Source organism: Solanum verrucosum, unplaced genomic scaffold (assembly GCF_900185275.1).
Source record: "Solanum verrucosum unplaced genomic scaffold, falcon-dt-bn FXZP01000217.1, whole genome shotgun sequence".
In the NCBI taxonomy this organism is placed as follows: domain Eukaryota; kingdom Viridiplantae; phylum Streptophyta; class Magnoliopsida; order Solanales; family Solanaceae; genus Solanum; species Solanum verrucosum.
The window spans coordinates 142756-167743 of record NW_026020032.1 but is presented as its reverse complement, the minus strand read 5'-3'; the positions used below and the strand labels follow the sequence as shown (position 1 = coordinate 167743).

The window sequence follows — 24988 nt, the reverse complement described above, 5'->3', positions numbered from 1 at the left end:
TCCATAGATCTTGAGTCAAAGTTCAGCTAATCCTTTGAAATTGAGTGTAACATTTTTAGTATGGTAAATACTTATTCGCATCGGGTATGTATATATACCTAACGTAATAATGAAGGGACAAAAGTAGAGTTGTGGCTATGTATAATAGAGTAGAGAGATTTGATTTAATAATCAATTCAAATATTAATTTATTATGTCACTATTTTTATAAGAAAATCATAAAAAATAATATAGAAAAATCTGTAAATGAAATCAAGAAATCTTTTATATGATCATTTTCTCAAACCGACACCAATCTTGGTGCTTACCATATAAAATAAATAAAAATAGAAGTTATAAAAAAAAGTGCATTTAATCAATGACTAAGAGTTTACCCTTAGGATACATCTATATATATATATATATATATATATATATATAGTAATATCAGCTTGCTTGTAAAGCTAGCAATGAATCACAATATAGTGTTTTTATTAGGGTTAAAATATGTCATGTCATAGCAATATATTGGTGACAAACAACAAAAAGAGAAAGAAAACAAAAGAACAATAAAGACGAACAAAATGAAAGGCTCTATAAAGCACATGAAACAATATTGACTCGTATATAATGGGTGTTAAAATGAGCGGCTCGGATTGAATTTGAGCAGATTAAAATAAGTTGAGTTAATAAATAAGCGAGTCTATTTGAGCTGAAATGAGTTGGACCAAAAAGCAGGTCATAACCCAATCCATTCATGAGTTTTATTAAGTTTTAATTTCTTTATTTTTCTTTTTAATATGTTTAAGTACCTAATAAACTATTTTGTCTTTATTATAACTATATATAGCATATCAAATTTTTTAAAAAAATCTTTTCACAAAATATTTTGCCCAATGTTTCCATGAGTCAATTTGGGCTATATATATCAGCCCAATTTTTAGATGAACTGAAATGGATTGAGCTAAAATGAGCTACGCTAATAAATAAACGAGTGAATAGCAACAAGTAGGACAAATCATGTTTTCATAAGCTAATTTACAACTCCTCGTATAAAACATGAAAATTAATGTCCTTCGATATAATCTAGGCCAAAACCTTTAGAGGAAATGATTTGATTAGTCATGAATCAATTGAAAAACCTACATTAGAGAGTTTTTACAACACTAATCCAAAACTAAAACTAAGAACAAACTAAAAAGTATCCAAAAACAAAAACAAAAATCCAAAAGAAAGAAAACAAAAAGCTAACTTGTTGAAACTAAAAAACACAACATGACTAAAAATTAGTAGTAGCTCATATGTTACTTTCAAGTGTAACATTTGTTAGTAGAATAACTTGTAGACATTTCACTACTAGGACAAGGTGAAGAAGAATCCCAAAGCAAATTTGTCTTCCATGCATCAGCAGCCATATTCAATGGAAAATTATTCATCAATGGAATTACTCCAATATTATTAGACCTAACAACATTTCCCCATTGTAATTCCTCCATATGTTCCATGTTGTTGATTATAACATTATTAGCTTCCTTCAATGTTGTTGTAGTTGTATCATCATGAACACCACCACCACCACCTTCAATATTCTCCGGTAACGCGATAGAATAATCTCCAAATATAGAAGATGACATGTTTAGAAGCAAAGAAGAAGCATCAATATTGTTCATATTGTCAACACATGATGAAGAAAATGTGTAACTTGTGATAGGGTCATTATTGTGGTTTGACATTGAGTTGAGGGTTTTGTAAAGAGGAAGATCTAATGTGGTGAAGCTACTAGACATATTATTGTTGGGTGAGTTTTGTAATAAATCATTAAATTGGATAGGTGAAGTACTACTTGTTTTGTGTATAAATGATGACATTTCATTTGAATTATTAGTAAAATGGCTACTTGTTAGAAAATCATGAGATGTAGTGTTATTTTGAGGTAGTACTTGTGGTGGTGATACCCAAGAATGAGAAAGAGCTCTATGTGCATTGGAGTTTGCTTTCTTGAAAATCCTGCATATTGCCCATGAGTCCTAAAATATTTAACAAACAAAAATTACATTAGTAAAAACTTCAACTTCTATACACTAATAATAATAAAATAATATATAAAAATTATATTATCAAGTCAACTAAAAAATAATTATGGGAAGATCCACAAAATAAGCAAGATTATTAACTTGAAAAATAAGGCTGATTATCTACTATAACATGTTAATTACATAATGTAAATAAATTAATTTTATTGTCAAGATATATAAGTTAAATCCATTAATTAGAAAAGAGTATGTCATAGAGTTTAAGTAGGAGTAATATATATCATCAATGTAAACAATTTTTACACTATTAGATCATTTTTACCTGTTACAACAGATAACATATCTTATTTTCAAGATCTCATATCTCATACTTTAATAAGACTTGAATATAAATATTAATCTTTTTAATGACTTGATAGTGTATAAAAATTACACCACCAATATATAAAACTTAATCTCTTTATAACAAAAGAAATCATTAACTTATTTTTGAACCGAGTGTTTATCGAAAACAACCTCTCTATCCCTATCCCAGCCCCATGTAGGTGGGAGCCTGAGAGGTATATTTACATACATCCCACTTTCTCCAGATCTCACTCATGAGACTATATATTAAATATGTTGTTATTATCGTTACCTATTACAACATGTTAAAATACACTGATAGCGTAAAAAAATGATTAGTTTAGAGAAGCTTACATTAGGTGGAATATGTTTGTCCAAGAATCTCTTTGGTGCAGTGGAGTCAGTAATAGAAGGCAATCTAAACTCATGCATCATCCAATCAGTTTTAATCCCTTTTGCAGCTCTTCCTTTGTAGAAAACAAGTGATTTTTTCAAGCCAATACATTTTGATCCTTCAGATGAATAAATTGGCCTATCAGTACCTGTAGCTTTCCAAAAACCAGCTCCAGTTACTCTATTTGGTCTTGCACTATTTCTGTATTTTCTATCCCTTGGACAATAAAAATACCATTCTTTTTCTCCCACTGCTGCCAACTCTGCTAAGGAAAAAAATAAAACAAAAGAGTAGTTAGCTATGTTTCATCTTTTAAGGACATGATGAAAAAAGAGAAAATATTCAAAAAAAAATTAGTTACGATTTTTTCTATTATCAGGTTATCTTTTAGGAGTTTGCTATAGTGCACCAAAAAGTTTATATTGCCAGTATATTTAAGTTAAACTTATTTAGAAAATAATTACAAATAACTGATTCCATGAGAAATGAAACTAGCTAGTCACTCCTTGAAAAGTCAAACATGTTATCTGTTATAACATGTTAAATTACACTAATTAGTGTGTATGATTGAAATCCAAAAACAAGTAGCAAGGATAAAACATGAAAGTATAAAAACCCAATGAAATCTTGATGCAAAAGCTATAACATATATATGAACAAGCTTGGTATTATTATTTTGTTTGAAAGTTATGATGGGATGGTTAGGTCCCTCCACCCTTAAGTAGAGTTTGAGTCCTAAATATGAAAAGAATTTATGCAATGGACCTTGCAATACGTGACCCAAATATAGTCAGGCTCTAATATGAATACTGAACACCAGGTGGAAAACAAAAAGAAAGAAGCATGAAGATGGATATATGATATGTTTTCTTACTTGGTAGATCCCATGGATCATATTTATAGATATCAAGTTGCTTGATAAGTTCAATGGATATTGGTTTTTGTTGAACTTTCCTCCTTAGATAAAACCCTACTAACTCTTCATCAGTTGGATGAAACCTAAACCCTGGAAGCATCACTTCATCCATATTTTTCTCTTTATCATTTCTTTCTTCCATTAAAACCCTAAAAGATCACAAAAATATAGAACAGACCCTAATACCTACCTACCTTACACAACCTTTTTTCCTAAACAAAAACAAAACTTGTTTAAGTAAAACTAACTATTGATGAAACCCTAATATTATTGTTGTTGTTGAAGAAGAAGAGTTTATAAGTTGAAGAGAGAAAATGTGTTAAGTTTGAGAATTAAGAAAGTGATTATATGGTTCCTAAAGAGGGGTCTTCCTCCTAAAGATCAGCCGACTTTTCTGCTGACTTTAATAGCTCTATCTCTACTTGTTTGCCTCTTCTTTGGCAAGTACCAATTTTGGCTTTACTCTCGTATTATGTATAGTGATAGTATAAAGAATTTTTATATCGTTAGTGTGATACACAAAAATAAGTAAATCTATGTACTAATCTTGATATGCTATGCTATTATAATATTAAAGTACTAACTTGTTGGTGTGAGTTCAATTTCTCACCTGTAATCTCTTCCTATTTTTCCTTTCCCTATCCTCAATATCCTTTTTTTTTAAAAAAAAATATTATATTTGACTTATATGCATAGATATTGTAAAATCTCTTCGTACTATCTGGGCTTGTTTAGTTGATTACAAGTTATTTTGAGATTAGTTATCATAGGTTACAATTTCGGTATAAGTTATTTTTGCGATTTTATCTCAACCAAACAAGGAATAAACTCCCTCTTAAAATAAATCTGCGGATTAGTTATTCCTTATCTCTTGTACCAAACGAGCCGTTATGGTATTATAATAATTGTACATAGTAGGTAGTGGTGGAGTCATATGCAATTTTTTTCTTCAAAAAATTATACTGCATAAATAGAATAGATTTTTTTAATTTTTTTTTGTAATATAAATTTTGAATCCCCTTAACACACAAGAAGTATATGTTCAAATCTCATGCGTAGCATTTTTTTTTAGAATTTCTGGATTCGCCATTGATGTCACAAGAGATCAAACTTATTTTTTTTTCTCATGTTGCTAATCTTGTTTTTATGGACAATTAATACTTTTAATCATACCTTTTATTAGGTGAAACTAAAAAAGAAAAAAAAGGAAAAATAATGTCAATTAGAATTAATCACCTACCAAGGATCAACTCTTAAGGTAAAGAAAAAAAATGAATTCCCAGCGATGACTCTTATTTCTCACTTCAATGTCTTGTTGTACCAATTTGTATTTTGTTTATTTCAAATTTAAGAATCTCAAGAAACTCACTAAATTGACCCTTATGGGGATATGATATTATTAAGTGTTGTTTCATGACTATACAATATATATTGATCTTTAATATGTCAAGATATATAAATAATTAATGTGTGTATATCAAGACAAATTAAACTTCCAAGTAGTTATATATTTTATCAATTGCTAATTTGAATAACTATTTTGAAAACAATAGAGTCACAGACCAAAGGCACATTTCCCAAGACAAAAGCACAAAATTATATTCAAGATGTAAAATTCCCTATGTGAATAGCCTCAGACTTATGATTATTTATTTTTAAAAAAAAATATAATTTTAGAAAACTATATAGTTATCTCAGGATCCAAAAAAATCTATTTCCTTCTATTCCATTCTTTCATGCAGCTTCTATTCCACTGACTTGTCAGATTAAATACAGTTTCTGCTAAAGTAAGTAATTGACTACATTATACTAAAAGATACTCTTCCAGCTAAGGTAATTAAGGGATGCTTATTATCTTAATTATGAAAATTTGAGGGGTATTTTAGAGATAATAAGTCCTAAAATTAAAATTAGTGTTAAGCTTATACCCTAGTTGACCATTTTGGGGTCCACAAATAAATTCAAAAGGATTTTTAGTCACAAAGATTTTGACTTTCTTGTCATAACATTTTTCAAGCCCTAAGGCCTAAGACAATCTCAAATTAAATGAGTAGCTGTAGTTTCATAGTATATAGTTTGAAGATAATTATTATTAGTAGCTATAATTTGCTTATTTATCACACATTACTTACTTTTTAGAGTAGTTGTATCAGTTCGTTAATAGATCATATCAGTTCGATAATAACATATATTTATTCGCCATATATTAGTAATATAATTTTTTGAAAAAATCACTTTCACCAATTATTACCAGCTTGTATGACTTGTATTTATTCATTCGCAAAATTTTAATTGATATTGTCTTATTGATTTATTTTAAATTATATTAATTTATTTAAAATACTTCATGATTTTTATTGTTATTTGGTTATTTATCATGCCAATATTTTTGCTAAGTTTCTACTATTTGATGTATAATGGGATCCTCCAATAAGTATATTGAAATTATGTGATACTAATCAATGTAATATAATATCATCATCTATACCTAACAAATTGATACATTATATTCATATCATTCTTATTGAGGTTATAACTCATGATAGGAAAGAAAAACGATTTATGTATGGAGTTAAATATGCAACATTTACGGATAAAAGTGTTTAGTTATTGGAGAAATATAAATATTAATGTCGAATCGAAATCAACTACGACATAGATAAAACACTAAATCAAACTTTCTTTAATGTCAAAATAATAGCTGTGAATAGTCACGATATTATATACTTAATTTTTTTTATCGGATATCTCCTAAGGGACCAATATTATACAATATACTTAATTAACTATGGAAAGAAACAGAAAGGTGAAATCAATTATTTCTGTATTAGTATGTGTGAAGTTATAAATTAGGGGAAGTCTGGAAATAATATACTCATAAGCCTATGAGAAAATTAAATAAGCAAAAATGAGATTTCTTACACGTAAAAATAAAGAATATCTCTTATGATTACTTATAACTTAAATAGACAAAATGACTTTTTTGTTTTTTGCTTCAGATCTCTTACCTATAAAAATAAAAAATTCTAGTAAAAAGAACACAAAACTAAAATAAAAATGTAAAGGGGTACAAAATTTAAAATATTGTGCCTTATAAAATGAAGAAAAAAAGTTGTTAAAATAAGTAGTAAAGGTGTACGAATCCCAAACTGCTCTGTTACCTAAATACCCACTCCACTTTTGTTTTTCTCTAAATGAGGAGACAAAAAGAATTAGAAAGACTAAAAGAAAAGGAAAAAAGAAGAAAAATAAAAATTGTGATAATATGTTGCTTATAGTTTTGGGTCAAAATTGCTCTTTGTACTTGCTTTCAAATATAACGGAGAAAATGTTCATATTTGTTTTTGTACTTTGAAGATTTAGTTTGATCTTGTCCCTACGATATTGTGAATTTTGAGTCAAAATTATAACAATGAGAATATAAATAAGTCGAATTTTTAACGGAATGCAAAGTTATCAGACCATTCCAAGTAGATCATAACTAAATTTGACTTATTTACGTACACTTCCAAAATGATAAATAAAAATAAAAATAAAAATCGTGGTAATGAAAAATATATAATTAGAAAATAAAAAAAGAGAATAAATACTTTCACTTCTTTGCTCACCTTTTTTTTTTAACCGTTCAAAGAAAAAATTCTTGTTCATTTATCTATTTGACCAAGCTATTAGAAAGTTAAAAATGCTTATTTGTTGATTTTTAGAAGTTATTTTTTTAAAAAGTTTTTCTCTCGAAATATTTTTGAAATCTCTGTCGGAAATAAATTACTACTTTAATATTGATAAAAGCGTTTTTACTCTTCCAAATATACTTTTAAAAAAATATTTCTAACATTTTTTTTCCTGAAAAACTTGGCCAAAAAGACTTATTATTGCTTGTTCAAGTGTTAAGTACATCAAATTGATGTAGTTTATTGTAGTTAAATAATTTAATAAAGTAAATTCATTAAATAACTATGGTTAACTAACGTTATTGTATATTCATACATATATCACATACATATATTTATTGATTTAATATAAACATCTGATACAAATAAATATTTATCATAGTAGAGTTTGCCTGCCCAATTTTTTTTTTCACTCTTCTTGTTTTGTGGTTGTCACGTGCATGATCATTTATGTTAAGGGTTTGTGTTTACCATACAGTAATTATTTATTACCTTGATTTTTGGTAGCTAAAAATTCAACTACCTAAGTTTAAGTTAATATATTTAATTAAGACCGCACGGGTCAATTTCCTTCGATTTTCTGACTTTATTGAAAACCAAGCCATGGATTTCCTCAATTTATCTTGCTTATTGAAAAGCAATTATGTAACTCTACCTATAATAATAATGATGTGACTATTTGAAACTTTGAAACTTCTTGCCAAATTAGTAGTATTAACCCTTTCTAGTTAGACTTTTTCAATTTTAATGGTAGGAGTAAGGTTTGCGTACAAATTGTTAAATGAATTTTGAATTTAACTCACATCTCAAAAACTATCTCAAAAAAAGAATTATTGTCCAAGCTATATAAGGAGTTTTTGAATCTCGTCCCGAATGTGAGACATTCTCATATCCCATCATCCCCGGACGTTGTTCGATCGAATTGGAGTGTGCCAAGAGTATATTTACAACTCAATGCATGGTGTAAGAGCTTTATGTTGAATTCAATGTGTCTTGACTTTGATACGATGTCAAATGAATTTTAGACCTAACTCACACACTAAAAATTAACTCAAAGAAAAGAAGATTGTCCAAGTCATATAAAGAGTACTAAGATGTCGTCCCAATATGATATGGGTCATTCTCATCACACCACACCCTCTATAAATCTCACTTGAGGGATCATACTGAGTATGATGTTTTATTGTAATTTCTTCTACTTCATTTGCCAACCATGTCTAGACAAAGGTGAATTCAATGTATTAGATTCATTTGAAGTCAGTACTTTCAATGCGGAGTATAAATTTATATGTACAAATTTACAAAAATTACAGTAAATACTAAATATGAGCCCATAACTTCGAAAATATAATGGGGGTATATATGGCACACCCCTTAAAGAAAAATATTTAAGAACATAAATAAAATACTACTTTCTACTATTATCCTTTTGATTATTCTCAAACTATTTTCTTAAAAAAATGTAAAGTTAAAGGATAAACATGGAAACGGGTTCCAACAATTTTCTTGAACTTTGACGAATTCACTTATTTTGGACCAATGGCGTTGCCACATATAGCCTAGGATGACCAATCATACACTCTTCATCGAAAAATTATACTATGTATATAGAAAATTGTACCAAATATATTCAAAAAATATTTTTCATACATATATATTAAATCTTGGACACCTTTATCAAATTTTTTGATTTCACCACTGTTTTGAACTATAAAAAAAACTCCAACAATTATCTTAATGGAAAAATCCTTTTGGCCAGAAAATTGGCTAGAATTTGGCCAGAATGGTAAATTAACATATTTCACACTATGATATTTTACCTTTTTGAATATTTTTACCCTTTTAACTTTAATACCTTTTAATTAAAAAATGGAAAAAAGATCCGTTTATTTTAAAATAAAAAGCATATTATAGACTTTTTAAATTTCTGGCCAAATTCTCTGGTCATTTAGCATTACCCATCTTAATTAGTTTTATCAACATAGTACCAAGTATTTATGGGACAAATCTTTTTGGCCAGAATTTGGCCAGAATGATATTTTATCTATGTTATTTTACCTTTTAAAATATTTTTACCCTTTTAACTTTAATACCTTTTAACTAAAAAATAAAAAAAAGATCGGTTTATTTTAAAATAAAAAAAATATTTTAGTTTTTTTATTTTTTTAACCAAATTTTCTGACCATTTAGCAGTTTCCTTACTTAATTTTAAAAGGCGGAAGTTTGAGTGAGTCAAAATGGCACACTTTGGGGACTTCAAATTTAGTGAAAATCCAGAAATCTAACCCCTCGTTTGTCCCTTCTTTGACCTTGGGCTTCCCTTCCCAAACGTGCAATCAAACTTTAAAAATATTTGTTTCTAATAATTCAAACTACTCAAGCCCCCTCTATATATGTGAATTCTTAACCTCTTCACATTAATACTTGAGACTTTTTTTTTATATATATTTTTAAAATAATAATTTGTGTGTACTTTTTTTTTTAGCAATTAATGAGTATGCATTTGATATATGAAGTGTATTAAGTGGACTTAACTCTACTTTCATTAGTTTATACTTTGATTCTATACATACAAATAGATAGGATTGTCAAATGAATGAGTTGAGCTATATTTGAGAATGTCAAAATGAGTTGACATAATAACTGAGCAGATCATTAACCTACTTAAATACTTGGACTAAAGTAGATTGTGCTAAAATAAGCTAAATCATAATCCAACCCATATTCAATTCTTAGTAAGTTACAAATTCAAAGTTAGTTTTCTTTAATTTATTTGAGTACCTAATAAAATTCTCCTTTGTATAGTGACCATAAAAAAACATAACAAATAAAAAAAATTTAAAAAAATTTAGATAAAATTTCTCACGGATCAATTTGGATTTGAACTGCATGTCGGCTTTTGAAATGTGCTACACTAAACAGGTCAAAATGAACCCAATTAAGCGGGTTATTAAACCATTCAAACATAAACAGATCGGACTAATTATGATTTGGGCTAATTTCTATTCTATGCAATAAAATAATTAGTTTACAATAAATATAACCATAATTTATTTACATAAAAAATAGCCAAAAATCAAAGAAAGTATACATTGACCATACAATATAGCTTGCCAAAAGTCATAGAAAGTACACACTACTATACAATATAGTTTACCTATAAGCTATACATTATGATACACTCAAAAAACTGAAAAATAACATAACTATACATGAAGTATACACTAACTATACGAGTATACACCGACTATTCAATTTCGATCAACTCATAATCACCTCTAAACAGTCTCAAGTTTTAAATATGAAATTCTCTCGATTTTTCCGAATCTTTTGATAGGATAACATATATTTGGTCACAATACTAATAAAAAGGAGAAATGCTTACTACTCCTCCGAGCAAATAAGATATGTATGGATTCATGCATATATTCAACTTCTTGTCATATATTTTGAAGACGAAAAAAAAGTCCATAGGGAGGTCGTTTCGCCTTCAATCTTAAATATGAAGAATATGTTCTCATAAAATCTAGTTTAATCGGATCTAGCTACTGACAAAAAGGTATAAAGAAAAAGTGTGACAAGGATATAAACTTACCAAAATCTTTTAGGATGATTGATGGTGAAAATCTTTGTCCATGATACTCAGGGGCGGCTAAATGGATTGACTATCATAAATTTCATTAAAAAAAATTAAAATTTAAGACCCTCCGTTCAATTTTTGCTTTAGGTCACTGATATGTATGAGTCACCCCTTGATGATACTTTATCTCCATAATTTTTCATTATCCACACGTTAGAATTATTTCCTTCAAGAAATTAGGACAAAGCGCGGAAAGATCACTTCCCACCACTCCTAGTGTCATAGGATAACTCCTTCTCCATAACTCGGAAGTTCCAACCTTCTCCATGTCTCGTATGCTAAATCAAGAGAAATGACGTTACACATATTGAACGTATCAACATCAACAGATAAAGCCCAATAAAGTTTTTAGACAAGCAGGGGAAGAAGCCACAAGGAAACCTTTGCTCATTTCTTAAACCTCCAATATACAGTTTTGAGTACACAAGTTTTCTCTAAAGTATACAAATTAGTCGAGATTAGTTATATGAATCCTCGAAATCCATTTAGCTTTGGTTATATGAATCCTCAATCTAGAAACATTCAATATTTTAGATTAGACGAAAAACCATTATATCAAACACTGGATCTAACGTAAGTACATCAATACATAATTAGCATTTTGAATCCAAATGACAAATTCGATAATTTATCTGGAACGTAACTGAAATTTACCCTACTATCAAAAGAAGAAAATGATCACATTCCGTAATTCAGTCAAAGTTACTATCCAATTCTAACTTGATCTTTACGACTCGATCCTACAGGGACAAAGATGAAATTTTGGTACCTACCTTCTTGCCAGGATTGTAAATGCAGTAAACAGAAGGAATCATCAGTCTGATACTAAACATAACAGACATGATGGAGAAAACGAAACAGAACATGGTACAACGAAAGATCATTAATGTATCGATCACAATAAAATAAAAAACAGACATACAAAGGCTTCTATCTAAACAAAAGCAGGAACAACTATGCCTCAAGATGCATGCAAGTTGGACCTCGCACCACTATTATGTATCGTTGTGCTGGTTCACAATTCTGAGGAAAATTGAACAATACTAGTAAACTATATATTTTGTATATCATGCAACCTAGAGGAGAGGGAGGAATACTACACCTCAGCAGCCTTACCACGACACATCAGGGGTCACCTCACGGTGGACACAGCTGATATTCAAGCTTACAGAACCAAAAGATCAATGACTCTAATAGCAGACACCACAGTTGGATCAGTAATTCTGCGTAAACTCAATCTGGCCAAGTTAATCGTCTAATTCTAATTTACCAGAATGATGTAGGAAGATGACTTGCTACATTAATATTGGATTATGCAGAAAAGGTGCTATAACAAGTAACTGATAAAAAATTCTCTACTTAAGGTGAAATAAAAAAGGATTATGAATTTAATCTAGATTGATTCGAGGAGACAATTCAAAGTAAATTATTTCTAGGATAGATAGTGTAAGATTAGATACAGAGGCAAGAACTGATGTAATGCTTGTCCATCATCTTTTTAAAGATCGATTCATTGGTATAGTCTAAGCTGCCAGTCTGCCACTGATGAATGCTTGTCCTAATAATCAAATACAACATTGCGGCCAGAATAAAGAAATTTGATGCTCAGAACCTATAAAGTATAAACTATTCAGAAAGTAGTGAATCAAATCAGAAGTTTAGGAATTTGTTTTTCAATTAATTTGAGCTAACAAAGTCTTGTTGTAGGTTGTACGACTGTGGCAGGTTGATAGCTAGTGTAAAATTGTCATGGCAAGTCTTCTTACTTATTAATTAATTTGTTGGGATGTTGGGGTCGAATAGAAAGGAATAGTTGCGGAAGATTCATATAACCGTACTCAACTTTATTAGGACCAAGGTATAGTTGATTGATATGTCTACCATATCACAAATAAGTAAAAGGTTGTGTTCCATAGTTAACATTATCAATAGTCTAGGAGTGATAGTAAAGGAGTGTGCCAAGTCAAACATGGACAAATAACGGTACACAGAGAGAGTAGTAATTAAACTGTAAAATAGAGATGAAAATCCAATTAAACTAATTAAAGAATTTAATCGAAAGTATTTAAATAACACCTAAAAACCTATTAAATGGATAAATCCTAAATAAAATAAGCTAAATGACCAAAAAAAAAAAAAGAGAATGAAAAAATCTGCTTCAGGCTTGATGATGACTGCAATAGTTCCTCACTTTGCGTAGGAAAAATGGTACCCTCTTGGAGTGCGTGAACTCTTTGTAAAAGCAATCATCTGAAATTGTAGAAAGTACTTGGCAGCATTGTGTGGATAATGAAATTCTACGCTTGAAAACGGAAGTGATCAAATTGAATGCACAACCGTCCACCTTGATGCAAGAAGTGGTTGAAGCCGGGGCCGGACCCCAAGAGGGAGCCATGTGCGATGGAGAAACAACATCATCAACCGGGGATGGGGATGGAACCACATGAGTTGGTGAAGCCACATTATCAACTGGAGATGGAGATGGAGCCGCATGAGTTGGTGAAGCCGCATCATCAACGGGAGATGGAGATGGAGAAGCATGAGTTGGTGAAGCCGCATTATCAACTGGAGATGGAGATGGAGCCGCATTATCAACAGCATGACTACAATAGTTTCTCACTTTTCCAAGGAAAAATGGTACCCTCTTTGAGTGCGTGTACTCTCTGTAAAAGCAATCATCTGAAATTGTTAAAAGTCCTTGGCAGCATTGAGTGGATAATGAAATTCTACGCTTGAAAACGGAAGTGATCAAATCTAATGCACAACCGTCCACCTTGGTGCAAGAAGTGGATGGAGCCGGGGTCGTGTGTGGTGGCGAAACCACATCATCAACTGGGGATGGAGCCATATGCGTTGGTGAAGCCGCATTATCAATTGGAGATGGAGTTGGTAGTGATGGTATTTTTGGGTGAGTACGCCACCACCATCGGGGCCACAATCCAATTGAAGAAGTACCAAACGATTCTGTTTTGGGTTTGGTTGCAGTGACAGTAGCAATGCCTATGCAACCCAACAACAGAAACAAACATAACAATGTGGCACTTGTCGATGATGACGACATGTTTCAGAAGAAAGAATGAGTAATTAATTAGCTGAGAATTACAGGCGATACTTCCAAATCCTTTAAACTTGTATGAATAATACGGAGCAAAAGGAGTCGATATAAATAGGCAAAGAATCTAGGCGGTACTTCCCAATCCCTTTATACTTCAAATATCTAATTCTATCCAAATTTGGATTTCTGTTTATGTACAAACGCCAAAAACAATTTAAGGGATACTTAATCCCAATCCATTTATACTTCAAATATCTACTTCTATCCAAATCAGGATTTCTATATATGTCACGTCCAGTAGTCCAATTTTAATAAAAAATTATAGTTCAAGAATGTGTTGCAATCAAACTATGACGACTTCTCCTCAATCAAGATAACCGCCAAAAACATTTTTTTTTTAAAAATAACAACATTGAAAATATTTAGACAATTACCCTTCAAAAGTTAAGTGACCTTGAATGCCCATACTATAAAATATCACATTTCACCTAGCATTTGTCCTGAAGTACAAAGACTTCCATATCATTATAATAATTATTTATGATATAAAATCCAGAAAACAATTAGAAAAAAGTGAAAGATGTTGTTATCACAGACCATTTCCCTCCAAAAACATTGATCTCTTTGCCACGTAGCTTGGGGATCTCAGCCATGTCTAATAGGATATCATAAAGATAAGATCCATCAGCCGTTTCGCTTTCTCTATAAGTTTCTATTTTTGTTTCATGACCTTACAACATCATAAGTCTACGCAAACCTTACCCCTACCTCGACTATTTCTGTTATTATACTAACAAAAAATACACACAAAAGCTGCACCATAAGACTTATGGCTGAATCGATAATCTCTGTTCTTCCTCATGAAATCATCATAGAGATCCTCTTAAAGGTGCCACCAAAGTCTCTGTTGAAGTTCACGTGTGTTTCAAAATTATGGCTTGAACTAATCTGCAGCGCGAAGTTTATAAAAAACCATTTGGAATTAACAGCTAATGACAAAGAATACAAACACCACAGGATTATTTTTCAAGAATCCGCATGCAATTTTAAGTTATGTTGTCTCCGTTCCATGCTTAACAAAGAACGAAGCACTGAGCTATTTGACATTGGTTCTCCCATGGAAAACCCCTCTAGTTATACTTGGATTGTCGGCTCTGTCAATGGATTGATTTGTCTATATAGTAAGATAGAGGAGACAGTTCTATGGAACCCCGCTGTAAAGAAGTCTAAGAAATTGCCTACACTTGGAGCTAAATTGAGGAACGGTTGCTCTTACTATCTCAAATATGGTTTTGGATATGACGAAACACGTGATGATTACAAAGTGGTAGTTATTCAATGTATTTATGAGGATAGTGGTTCGTGTGATACTGTAGTCAACATATACAGTTTGAAGTCTGATTCTTGGAGAACAATTAATAAGTTTCTAGGCAATTTTCTAGTAAATTCTCCGGGTAAATTTGTCGATGGTAAGCTTTATTGGGCTTTATCAGCTGATGTTGATACGTTCAATATGTGCAACATCATTTCTCTTGATTTAGCAGACGAGACGTGGAGAAGGTTGGAGCTTCTGGATAGTTATGGAAAAGGTTGTTATCCATTGGCATTGGGAGTGGTGGGAAGTCATCTTTCTGTGCTTTGTCTTAATTGTATTGGAGGAAATAATTCCGATGTGTGGATTATGAAAGATTGTGGAGTTGAAGTATCATGGACAAAGATTTTTACTGTCGATCATCCTAAAGACCTTGGGGAGTTTGTATTCTTTACATCCATTTTCTCCGTACCTTGTTACAAGTCGAATAAGGATGAAATTTTACTTTTACTTCCCCCCATTATCATGACATATAACGGTTCAACCAGACAAGTAGAGGTTATTGCTGATCAATTTGAGGAATGTGCTGCCTTTCGGGATTGGATTTATCAGGTGATTCACACCTTTCTACTCAAGTTCTTTTCATGCTATAATTTCATTTTTACTCCGATTTCTACAATAATTCAAATCATAATCCCAATTGAAATCACAACAGACATTCTCTTAAGGCTTCCCACAAAGTCTATTGAAATGTATGTCTGTTTCGAAATCATGGTATCAACTAATCTCTAGCCCTCATTTCTTGAACACTCATCTCAAATTAAACACACATAAATAGAAATTACAAATTTTGTTCACTCCCTCACCTCTTTAGCAAACAACAACTCACTCAAAAGCTACTTCACATGGATCCACCCACTTTATCAGCTTTCTTTATGGGTTCTGTCAATGGGTTGATTTGTCTTTGCAATCATGAAAGGGAGACGTATATATAAAACCCCACCATTAGCAAGTCAAAGAAATTACTTAATTCGCCCATGGGTATCTTTTTCAATACCAAATATGGTTTTGGATACGATGACTCAAGTGATGATTATAAAGCTTTGTTTATTGATCATTGTTGTGATTCTTATAATGATGAGGTGTCCAACATGAGGATTGTCGTCAATATTTACAGCTTGAGGACTGATTCTTGGACAACACTTCATGACCAGCTTCATGGCATCTTTATAATAAATCATTCGGGTAAATTTGTCAATGGGAAGCTTTATTGGATTGCATTTATATGGGTATTGGTAATTACGATGTGTACAATATCATTTCTTTTGATGTAGCAGACGAGACATGGGGATGCTTGGAGCTTTCCGTTAGTGGAGAAGATAATTCTAATATCAAACTGGGAGTAGTAGGAAGTGCTTTCTGTGCTCTATTCTTGCCATCTAGGTACTACTACTTCTGATGTTTGGATATAACATCATGGTAAGAAATCTATATAGAAAGCCTTGTTGATCCCCTATTGATATCATGAAACCTCACAATCATTTGGCCGATAACTTGTAAGAGTTCTTCTTTATTTAGCATCTTCCGTCAGCTAGGTCAGATTAGAGCAAGAATTTTTGAGAATATTTTCCCCATATTCGGAGATAGGGAATGAAACGACCCCTCCATCTATTTACTGTCATCCAAGAATAAAAATGTTGTTGCACATCTTTTTTGTCAAATGTAGGACAAGACGTTGAATATGTATAAATCCATACATCACAATTCATATTTGCTTGTATACCTTGAAGTTCTTGTAAGAAATTCTCCTTTTTATTTCCACTAATTCATAAAACCAAAGGTTATGATCTCCTACAGATAAAATTTGTTGTCTTAATCAGTGTTTTAGCTAAAGAAACAGACTTGGATTGGATCCTTGTATAAAAATCTCCATTACAATATAGTTTTATACTAAAATTTATGAATTAACGTGCAATGTACGTTTCAAGAGACTAGTTTTCTTATAAATACAAGCATTGTGTCTCTGTTGGTATTACTAGAATATGAATCGATATACAATTATTCTCTGTTCTACTCTGCTACTGCCTCACTTTACAGAAAAGCATCCTTCCGCCTTTCACTGCTCTGCTACCAACATTTGTGATTGTTACCTCGTATACAAAAACATGTTTTTGTTTTTTTCTTTTCGAGATTGGATTCAGACCGTTCTACTCAAATTCTTCTCATGGTATGATTTTTTCTTCACTCCAACTTCTACAACTACTGATTCCGTAATCACAAATGAAATCATAACATATCCTCTTAAGGCTTCTCCCAAAGTCTCTCCTGAAATGTATGTCAGTTTTGAAATCATGGCATCGACTTATATCTAGCCCTGATTTTGTGAATGCACATCTCATATTAAACACACATCATAGAGTTCTATTTCCAGGCATCAATGGGAATTTCAACTTTAGTTCTCTCCTCCCTCCCCTGTTTAATAAACAACAAGTCACTGCTCACATGGATCCTCTCACTTAATCAACTTTCTTTGTGGGTTCTGCCAGTGATTTGTCTTTGCGATCACAAAGGGAAAGAATACATATATATATATAGGGAAAATTAGCAATTAAGTCACAATACCTAACATAATTAGTCAAAATAACAACACATTAAAATATTTATTTAAAATGTCAGAATGACAATATTTTAGAAAATAATATGTATTCAGATTTTAGTATTTAAAATTAATTTTATTTATGAAAACAGTCGTATATTGGACCAAATTCTAAATCAATAACCGTTTTAAAAAAAATAATTAAATCATTACCCATTAACCTTCCTTCTTCACCTTTCACTTTTCTACCCCCGTCTTTCACGTTTCTATCCCTTTTTTGACGTTTTCAGATTCTCTTTCTTCAAGGTGCTGACAAATTGTTCAGCAAAATATATATTTTAATTCAAGAAATTTTCTCGATTGTTAAACGAAATCTCTTTATTAATTCAAGAGATTTCTTGATTGGCAAGGTAATTTCCATTATTCATTTAGATTTATTTTGATTTGCTGTTTAATCACCGATTATGGTGTATAATACAACTTATTATATGTATTATGTATTCACCGAAAAGGTATTTCAATAACATTTTTAATTTACAACTAATTTGTATTTATTTTTTGAATACAACTTATTATATGTATTATGTATTCACCAAAACAGTATTTTCAATAACAACTTAATTTACAACTAATTTGTATTTATATATTATATATATTTCAAAACTGTATTTTTTTTTTTGCGTATTTGAACTATAATGCCAAAATATTTGTATTCATTATTAATCTATACCAATAGTTTTTGTATTTTAAATTGTACATATTCTAAGTGTTCAAACAAGTTAATTTCCAAAACAGAGGGCATTAGAAATTGAAAAACAATTCCACTCTATAAGATATCAATTACAAGCACAACTAACTAAACAATAAATACAACTTATTATATGTATTATGTATTCACCAAAATTGTATTTTCAATAACAACTTAATTTACAATTAATTTGTATTTATATATTATATAGATTTCAAAGTTGTATTTTTTTGTGTAATTGAACTATAATGTCAAAAGAGTTGTATTCATTATTAATCTGTACCAACGTTTTTTTATATCTGATTATGTAAACCTTAGTTTATGTCGAACTATCGTGAATTCCGTTGAACTGTATACTTTGTAGTAGTGAATTTTCTAAACCTTAATTTCAAACATATGTCGAATACAAAGCGAAGAAGATTGGATGAGATCAGTGTAATGATTTGTAAGGAAAAATATTGTTTTCAAAAACTGGAATTTTTAAGCAACAGAGGAAAAAAAACGTTCGGCCAAATAGTGGCGACCTATGCTCCTTCAATATGTAACTGATTTTAAATTTAAATTGTTTTTAATTTTTCTTAAATATTTTGTCTCATGATTTCTATTGTTTAATATTTGTATTCTTTCATATTAATCAAAATAAAAAAAAATACATAAATCAGAACTTAACAAACTAAAATATTGACATTTTAAATAAATAGTGAAACTATTGCTAAGGGATCCCATAAGAAGCTAAAATATTGCTATTTTGAAAAATTTCCCATATATATATATGGGACCTCGCTATTAGAAAGTTAAAGAATTACTTAATTCGTCGCGGAGTTCCTCTTTCTATATATATATATACTAGTTTCACGGCACGTGTGTATCATATATATAGTAGATGAATGTGTAAAATAGAATTAATATTACTAAATTAAATCTTTTTAATAAATTATAATTTAAAGAACATAGAACAAGTGCTTTTAAATGATTAATGCAAATTGTTATAGAGTTACTTGTATTTTGAGATCAAAGTGACAAGATATTATTGAAACATTTCAAAATACATTCAAAGTTTAAATATGGGGAGAAAGTGACATTTCTTTAGTAGTATTATTATTTACTTCACTCAATTTCGTAAACAAATCTAACCAACAATTTTTTTTAAAAATATCAATACAAAAAATGTCATAAATAGTTTTTCCTCTTGAGGTTATGAACATAAATGATGACACCATTTAAGTATAATTTTTCTCTTAAATATTCATACTTCAAATTTAATATGTGCATGACAGTAATAAGGATTACCATAAATATTTTAATATTTTATCTTTATACGTAATCTATCTTTTACCAATTAATATTTGAGTAATACTATCATAGAGAGGTAATTCTACAAAAAAAAGGTACTTTATTGTTATAACGAATGATGGTTAAATTGAGGTTTGAGTGTATGTCAAATATTTAGCTTGAAAAAAATCTTTGTTTTAGATATACATATATATATTTCAGTAGAATAATTTAATTTTAATATATGAACAGCATCACCTTTGGTGAAAAATATTCATTTCTTTAAGTTTCTATCTTATCTTTGTAGAATTATATTGTAGTCTTCTCCTTTTTCCTGTCGCATATATATCATATAGTTGTTGTCTAATGAAACTAACTAGTATCTTATAGAAGTTATATCATGATATAAAATATTAAACTTTTTCAATAATAAAAATTAATAGATGAATAAATTTAAAGTATTGTTTATAGAATCTTTAATTTGATTTAAGATTATTTTATGATCAATCACTGTTTTCTTATCTATTTTTATATAGCTAACAATGAGTGTATCTTGTGACATAAAATTTTCTCAAATTAAAATGAACACAAAATAATAGGAAAAAAATATATATGGAACATACATAGCCAATGAAGAAGGAAGACGAAAATATATGTTCATTCTATATTCACTGTAGAGTTCCGTTTGATTAAAATTTCATGTCACCAACACTTTAGTTTCTTCATTCATTTTTACTTACATATCTATTAAAAAATTATTATTATCATATTATAAGTAAAAGTGAAAAGCTATTTTTGAAATAGTGGATTTAACAGCAAAACTAATGATTCAATGGACTACGTTGATGCCCGTTGTTTTAGCAAAATCAGAAAGAAACTGCTTCATTTGAGGGTAAAAAATCAAAAAATAGAAAATCAAAGAAGAAATATCTTACCCAGATCGTGTGACTTTATTCATATTTGTTTGTTATTATTGTCTTTCCCACAACATTTTGTCACTGTTAACTCATGGAAATCGTAAGAAAAAATACGAGTATGAATTTATGAATGATTTGCTACAATTTATTCATCAACTCTTTCTTATGTGGTACCTTGAATTTGGTTGAATTTTGAACTTAATCAACTGTTACAAATAACCCTGAGATTTTTTAAGAAGAAGAAGAGTAGAAAACTTTAAAAAATTATAGTTAAAAGTGAGAGGACACCCTCTATTTATAGCTAACAAATAGTAGTATTAATAGGTGTTAATTGTTCCTTATCAGAAAAGTTACAACCTTTCGAAAAAGTGACTGCATATCGGAAAAATCACAACCTTTTGCAAAAGTCACAACTCGCCAGAAAAGGCACAACCCTTTGAAAAAGTCAAAATCATTTGAAAAAATCCCAACCCTTTAATATGAAAGGATATCTACATTTAATATAATACAAATAATTAAATAATATAAATTGAATTTTTTTAATTGGGGGTATTATAGTAATTTAACATTCAATTTAGGAGTTCATGCTTTTAAGGTAGTATATATATATATATATGATGACTCACTTGATTATTACAAAGATCTGTTTATTGACTATTATGATGATGAGTCCAACCTTTTTTTTTCTGTCCAACATGAGTAATGTGATCAACATTTATAGTTTGAGGACAGATTCTTGGAAAACACTCCATGACCAGCTTTAGGGCATCTTTCTAATAAATTTTCTAGGTAAACATGTCAATGGGAAGCTTCTTTGGATTGCATCAACTAGTTTTTTGTAATTTCAATGTGCGCAAGATCATTTCTTTTGATGTAGCAAACGAGACACGGAGTAGCTTGGAGCTTCCCATTTGTGGAGAAGTCATTTCTAATTTCAAATTGGGAGTTGTGGGAAGTGACCTTTCCCTGATTAATACTTGTCATCTAGGTGATGCAACTTCTGATGTCTGGATTTTGGACAATCTTTCAAAATCTAGATATAAGTAGTATCACCTAGACAACAAGTATAAATCACAGGAAGGCCACTTTCGACAACTCCAATTTCGAAATTAGAATTGACTTCTCCACAAAATGGGCAACTCCAAGCTTCCCCATGTTTCATTTGCTACATAAAAGAAATGATGATGCACACATTGTGATTATGAAGACTAGTAGATGCAATCTAATAAATCTTCTCGTTGACAAATTTGCCCTAAAGATTTACTAGATAGATGCCCTGAAGTTGGTCATGATTCGTTGTCCACGAATTGGTCCTCAAACTCTAAATGTTGACCACAATCTTCATGTTGGATACATTATCATGGTAAGAATTACCACAATAATCGATAGATAGAGCTTTATAACTGTCATCTGAGTTGTCGTATCCAAAACCATATTTGGAATAGAAAGAAGTACCCCAAGTGGAATTAAGTAGTTCCTTTGACTTCCTAATGGTGAGTTCCATATATATGTCTCCCCTGAGTGATTGCACAGGCAAATCAAGTCATTGGCAGAACCTACATCGAAAGTTGATAATGTTGGAGGATCTATGTGAATAGTAACATGTTGTTTGTTAAACAGAGGAGGGAGTGAACAAAACTTGAAATTTCCATTGGTGCCTGGAAATAGAACTCTATGATGAGTATTTAATTTGAGATGTGTGTTCACCAAATGAGGGATAGAGATTTGTTGATGTCATGATTTTGAAACGAGCGTACATTTCAAGTGAGACTTGGTGGGAAACCTTAAGTGAATATCTCTAAGGATTTCTTTTGGGATTATGGAATCATTTGTTGTAGAAATTGGAGTGAAGAAGAAACCATTCCCCGAGAAGAATTTTAGTAGAATGACTTGAATCCAATTCTGAAAAGCAAAAAAAATATCACTGACTTTTTTTGTCAAGTGGGAAAGTAACAGAGCAGATAGTGAATTGACAAAGCAGAAGGAGGCGGTGGAGTAGGGTTGAAATACAGGGACATAATGAAGAGGAATGCTACGTCATCCATCCAGAGTTATACCCAAAAAATTAGTCAAAAGAGAAGGGAAAAGAGAAGGGGAGAAAGGGAGAAAATAAGGAGAGGGAGTAGACACATCAATCTCCCAAGATAGTGGAACAACAAAAGAATAAATATCAGGGGAAATTCAAAAAGAAGAAGAACAAGAAGAGAGGGGGGAGTCGCAAGGAGAGCAACAAAAAAGGGAGGGAAGCCAATACAAAAAAATGGATAGAGAACATGTTTTAAGGGCAAAAACAACTTGACAAGGGGGAGTAGGTCGAAAAATAAAAAGGGGGAAGCAGTAAGGAGAGAGAGAACATTGCTAGCCCGAGTGAATTGAATTCTATAGAAAAGAACAAGGTAATGGGGGAGAAAATAACATGAAGGGGAAGAGAAATCAGTTTCCAAATATGGGAAAGAGATGGTTACCGGATCAATAACATCCTAATTTAGAGGATATCATAGCCGAAGAGAAACAAAGGAGGAGAGAGAGGGAGGAGGAAGAAATTGAAGAAAATATAGACAAAGCGGCAAGGTATAGAAGATTATTGCCAAAGTGGATCGGGCTTTAGGAGAGTGGAGCCAAGTCAATTGTCACTTCCTTTGCAAGTGAATACAAGATTAGATAGTGGCATAATTTTTAGCAGCTATCAGTGGAGTGCAAAAGTATTTTGAACGCAGATAAGTCAAATATTACAATAATAACTATCAAGGCAAGAAAGATCAAATTTCAAGAGCTATAGACATGAGCATACATTACTTCAGAATCATTTTCAACAACAGACCTCACGATTATGATATTTACAGAAAATGATTTGTCATTATAGGGCTTACATAGGTGTGGCCATTAAGCTACCTAGTTTAGACTACAACAACTTACATAAAATTTCATCAGCAAAAAGTGATGGTCTTGGGATCGGATGGGGAGTTAGAGATCCGAGGTTGGGAAGGAACTCCACAATGAAAGAGGTCAAGAGCAAGTTGATGTCTCCACTTATACTTCAACTAGATAAAGGAAATCAAAGAGGAAGAAATGGGGAAAAAAAGGTAGAGAAAGAAGAAGGCCACAGAGTTGCGAGCTCAACCACAAGACTATACGCCTCTATCAAAAGTCAAAATCACTTCTGGGATCCAATGTTCCACCAGATTATATATCTCCAAGAGAAAAAGAGGAAGTTAGAAAACAGATAGAGAAGGAAAGAGCAAGCTAAAAAAATCATACCTCTGCGAGCTGAGAAGGAGGGTTAACATGGCAAACAAGAGGAACGTGTTGATGATCTACGACAAAAAGAAGAGGAAGGTTGGATACCATATAGCTCCTAACGGCAACAAGGGGAGAAAGAAAAGGAACTCAAATTTGAAAACCCTATCTTCTAGGGTTTTGATATAGAAGCTGGTAGTCCCATTTCATGGACTAGGCTAAAAAAATCATTGTTTTGGGCTGATCTAATTTTTGAATTGGTCTTGTTTTGTACAAATTTATTTGAAATGAATAAAAGGAACTACAAACTCCAATATTTAATTAAAAAAATAAATATTTAACAATATACATGTTTCAAAAGAATTTGTTTGAATTATTAATTGCTCAAAAATGTACAAAGATGAGTTTTCATCGGAGATAGATCCAAATTTTGAAATAAGTCGATATAGTCTACTACACCTTTCACCAATTTTGTGTGAGTGTGTGTATATAGCAAAACCACCAAAATTCTGGTTTTTTAAGAGTTAATGACATACTTAACACGGAAGCAAGCATTTCACAAACAACGAATACGTTGGAAATGCTTCTTCAAAGAAGAGGGAGAAAAATACTTACCCAAAAAAGTATTTTCCTGGAGAAAAGGCCCAAAATAGTCCCTCATCTTTGGGTTAAGACTCAAAGTCATCCTTGAGTTTTCACATGGGGCATTAATAGTTCCTCATGTTTGCAATATTAGTGCACTTCTGGTCCTCCTTCAAAATTTTGCCTATTTTTTAACATTGATTTTATTCATAATTTATGTATGGAATGTTTAATCGTCATTTTATATATTTAGTAGAAATAATGTGAGAGATTGTGAGAAGAAAAACACCT

General features: G+C 30.8%; 2 protein-coding genes and 2 pseudogenes across 2 annotated transcripts; 1 reads left to right on the top strand and 3 right to left on the bottom strand.

The window, feature by feature from the left end:
- Positions 1-1289: 1289 nt before the first annotated feature.
- Positions 1290-3809, bottom strand: LOC125821507 (putative NAC domain-containing protein 94). The gene is made up of 3 exons (XM_049500927.1): positions 3626-3809; positions 2712-3016; positions 1290-2006 (listed from the first exon to the last, which is right to left on the bottom strand). The coding sequence occupies exons 1-3, from the start codon at positions 3807-3809 to the stop codon at positions 1290-1292; spliced, it is 1206 nt and encodes a 401-aa protein (XP_049356884.1).
- A 9315-nt stretch (positions 3810-13124) lies between these two features.
- LOC125821513 (uncharacterized) lies at positions 13125-14039 on the bottom strand (annotated as a pseudogene).
- Positions 14040-14789: 750 nt separating this feature from the next.
- On the top strand, positions 14790-16804 carry LOC125821512 (F-box/kelch-repeat protein At3g23880-like). The gene is made up of 4 exons (XM_049500932.1): positions 14790-14922; positions 15226-15957; positions 16488-16590; positions 16680-16804. The coding sequence occupies exons 1-4, from the start codon at positions 14863-14865 to the stop codon at positions 16802-16804; spliced, it is 1020 nt and encodes a 339-aa protein (XP_049356889.1). The 5' UTR covers positions 14790-14862.
- Positions 16805-21848: 5044 nt separating this feature from the next.
- LOC125821418 (F-box/kelch-repeat protein At3g23880-like) lies at positions 21849-24226 on the bottom strand (annotated as a pseudogene).
- Between the last annotated feature and the right edge of the window lie 762 nt (positions 24227-24988).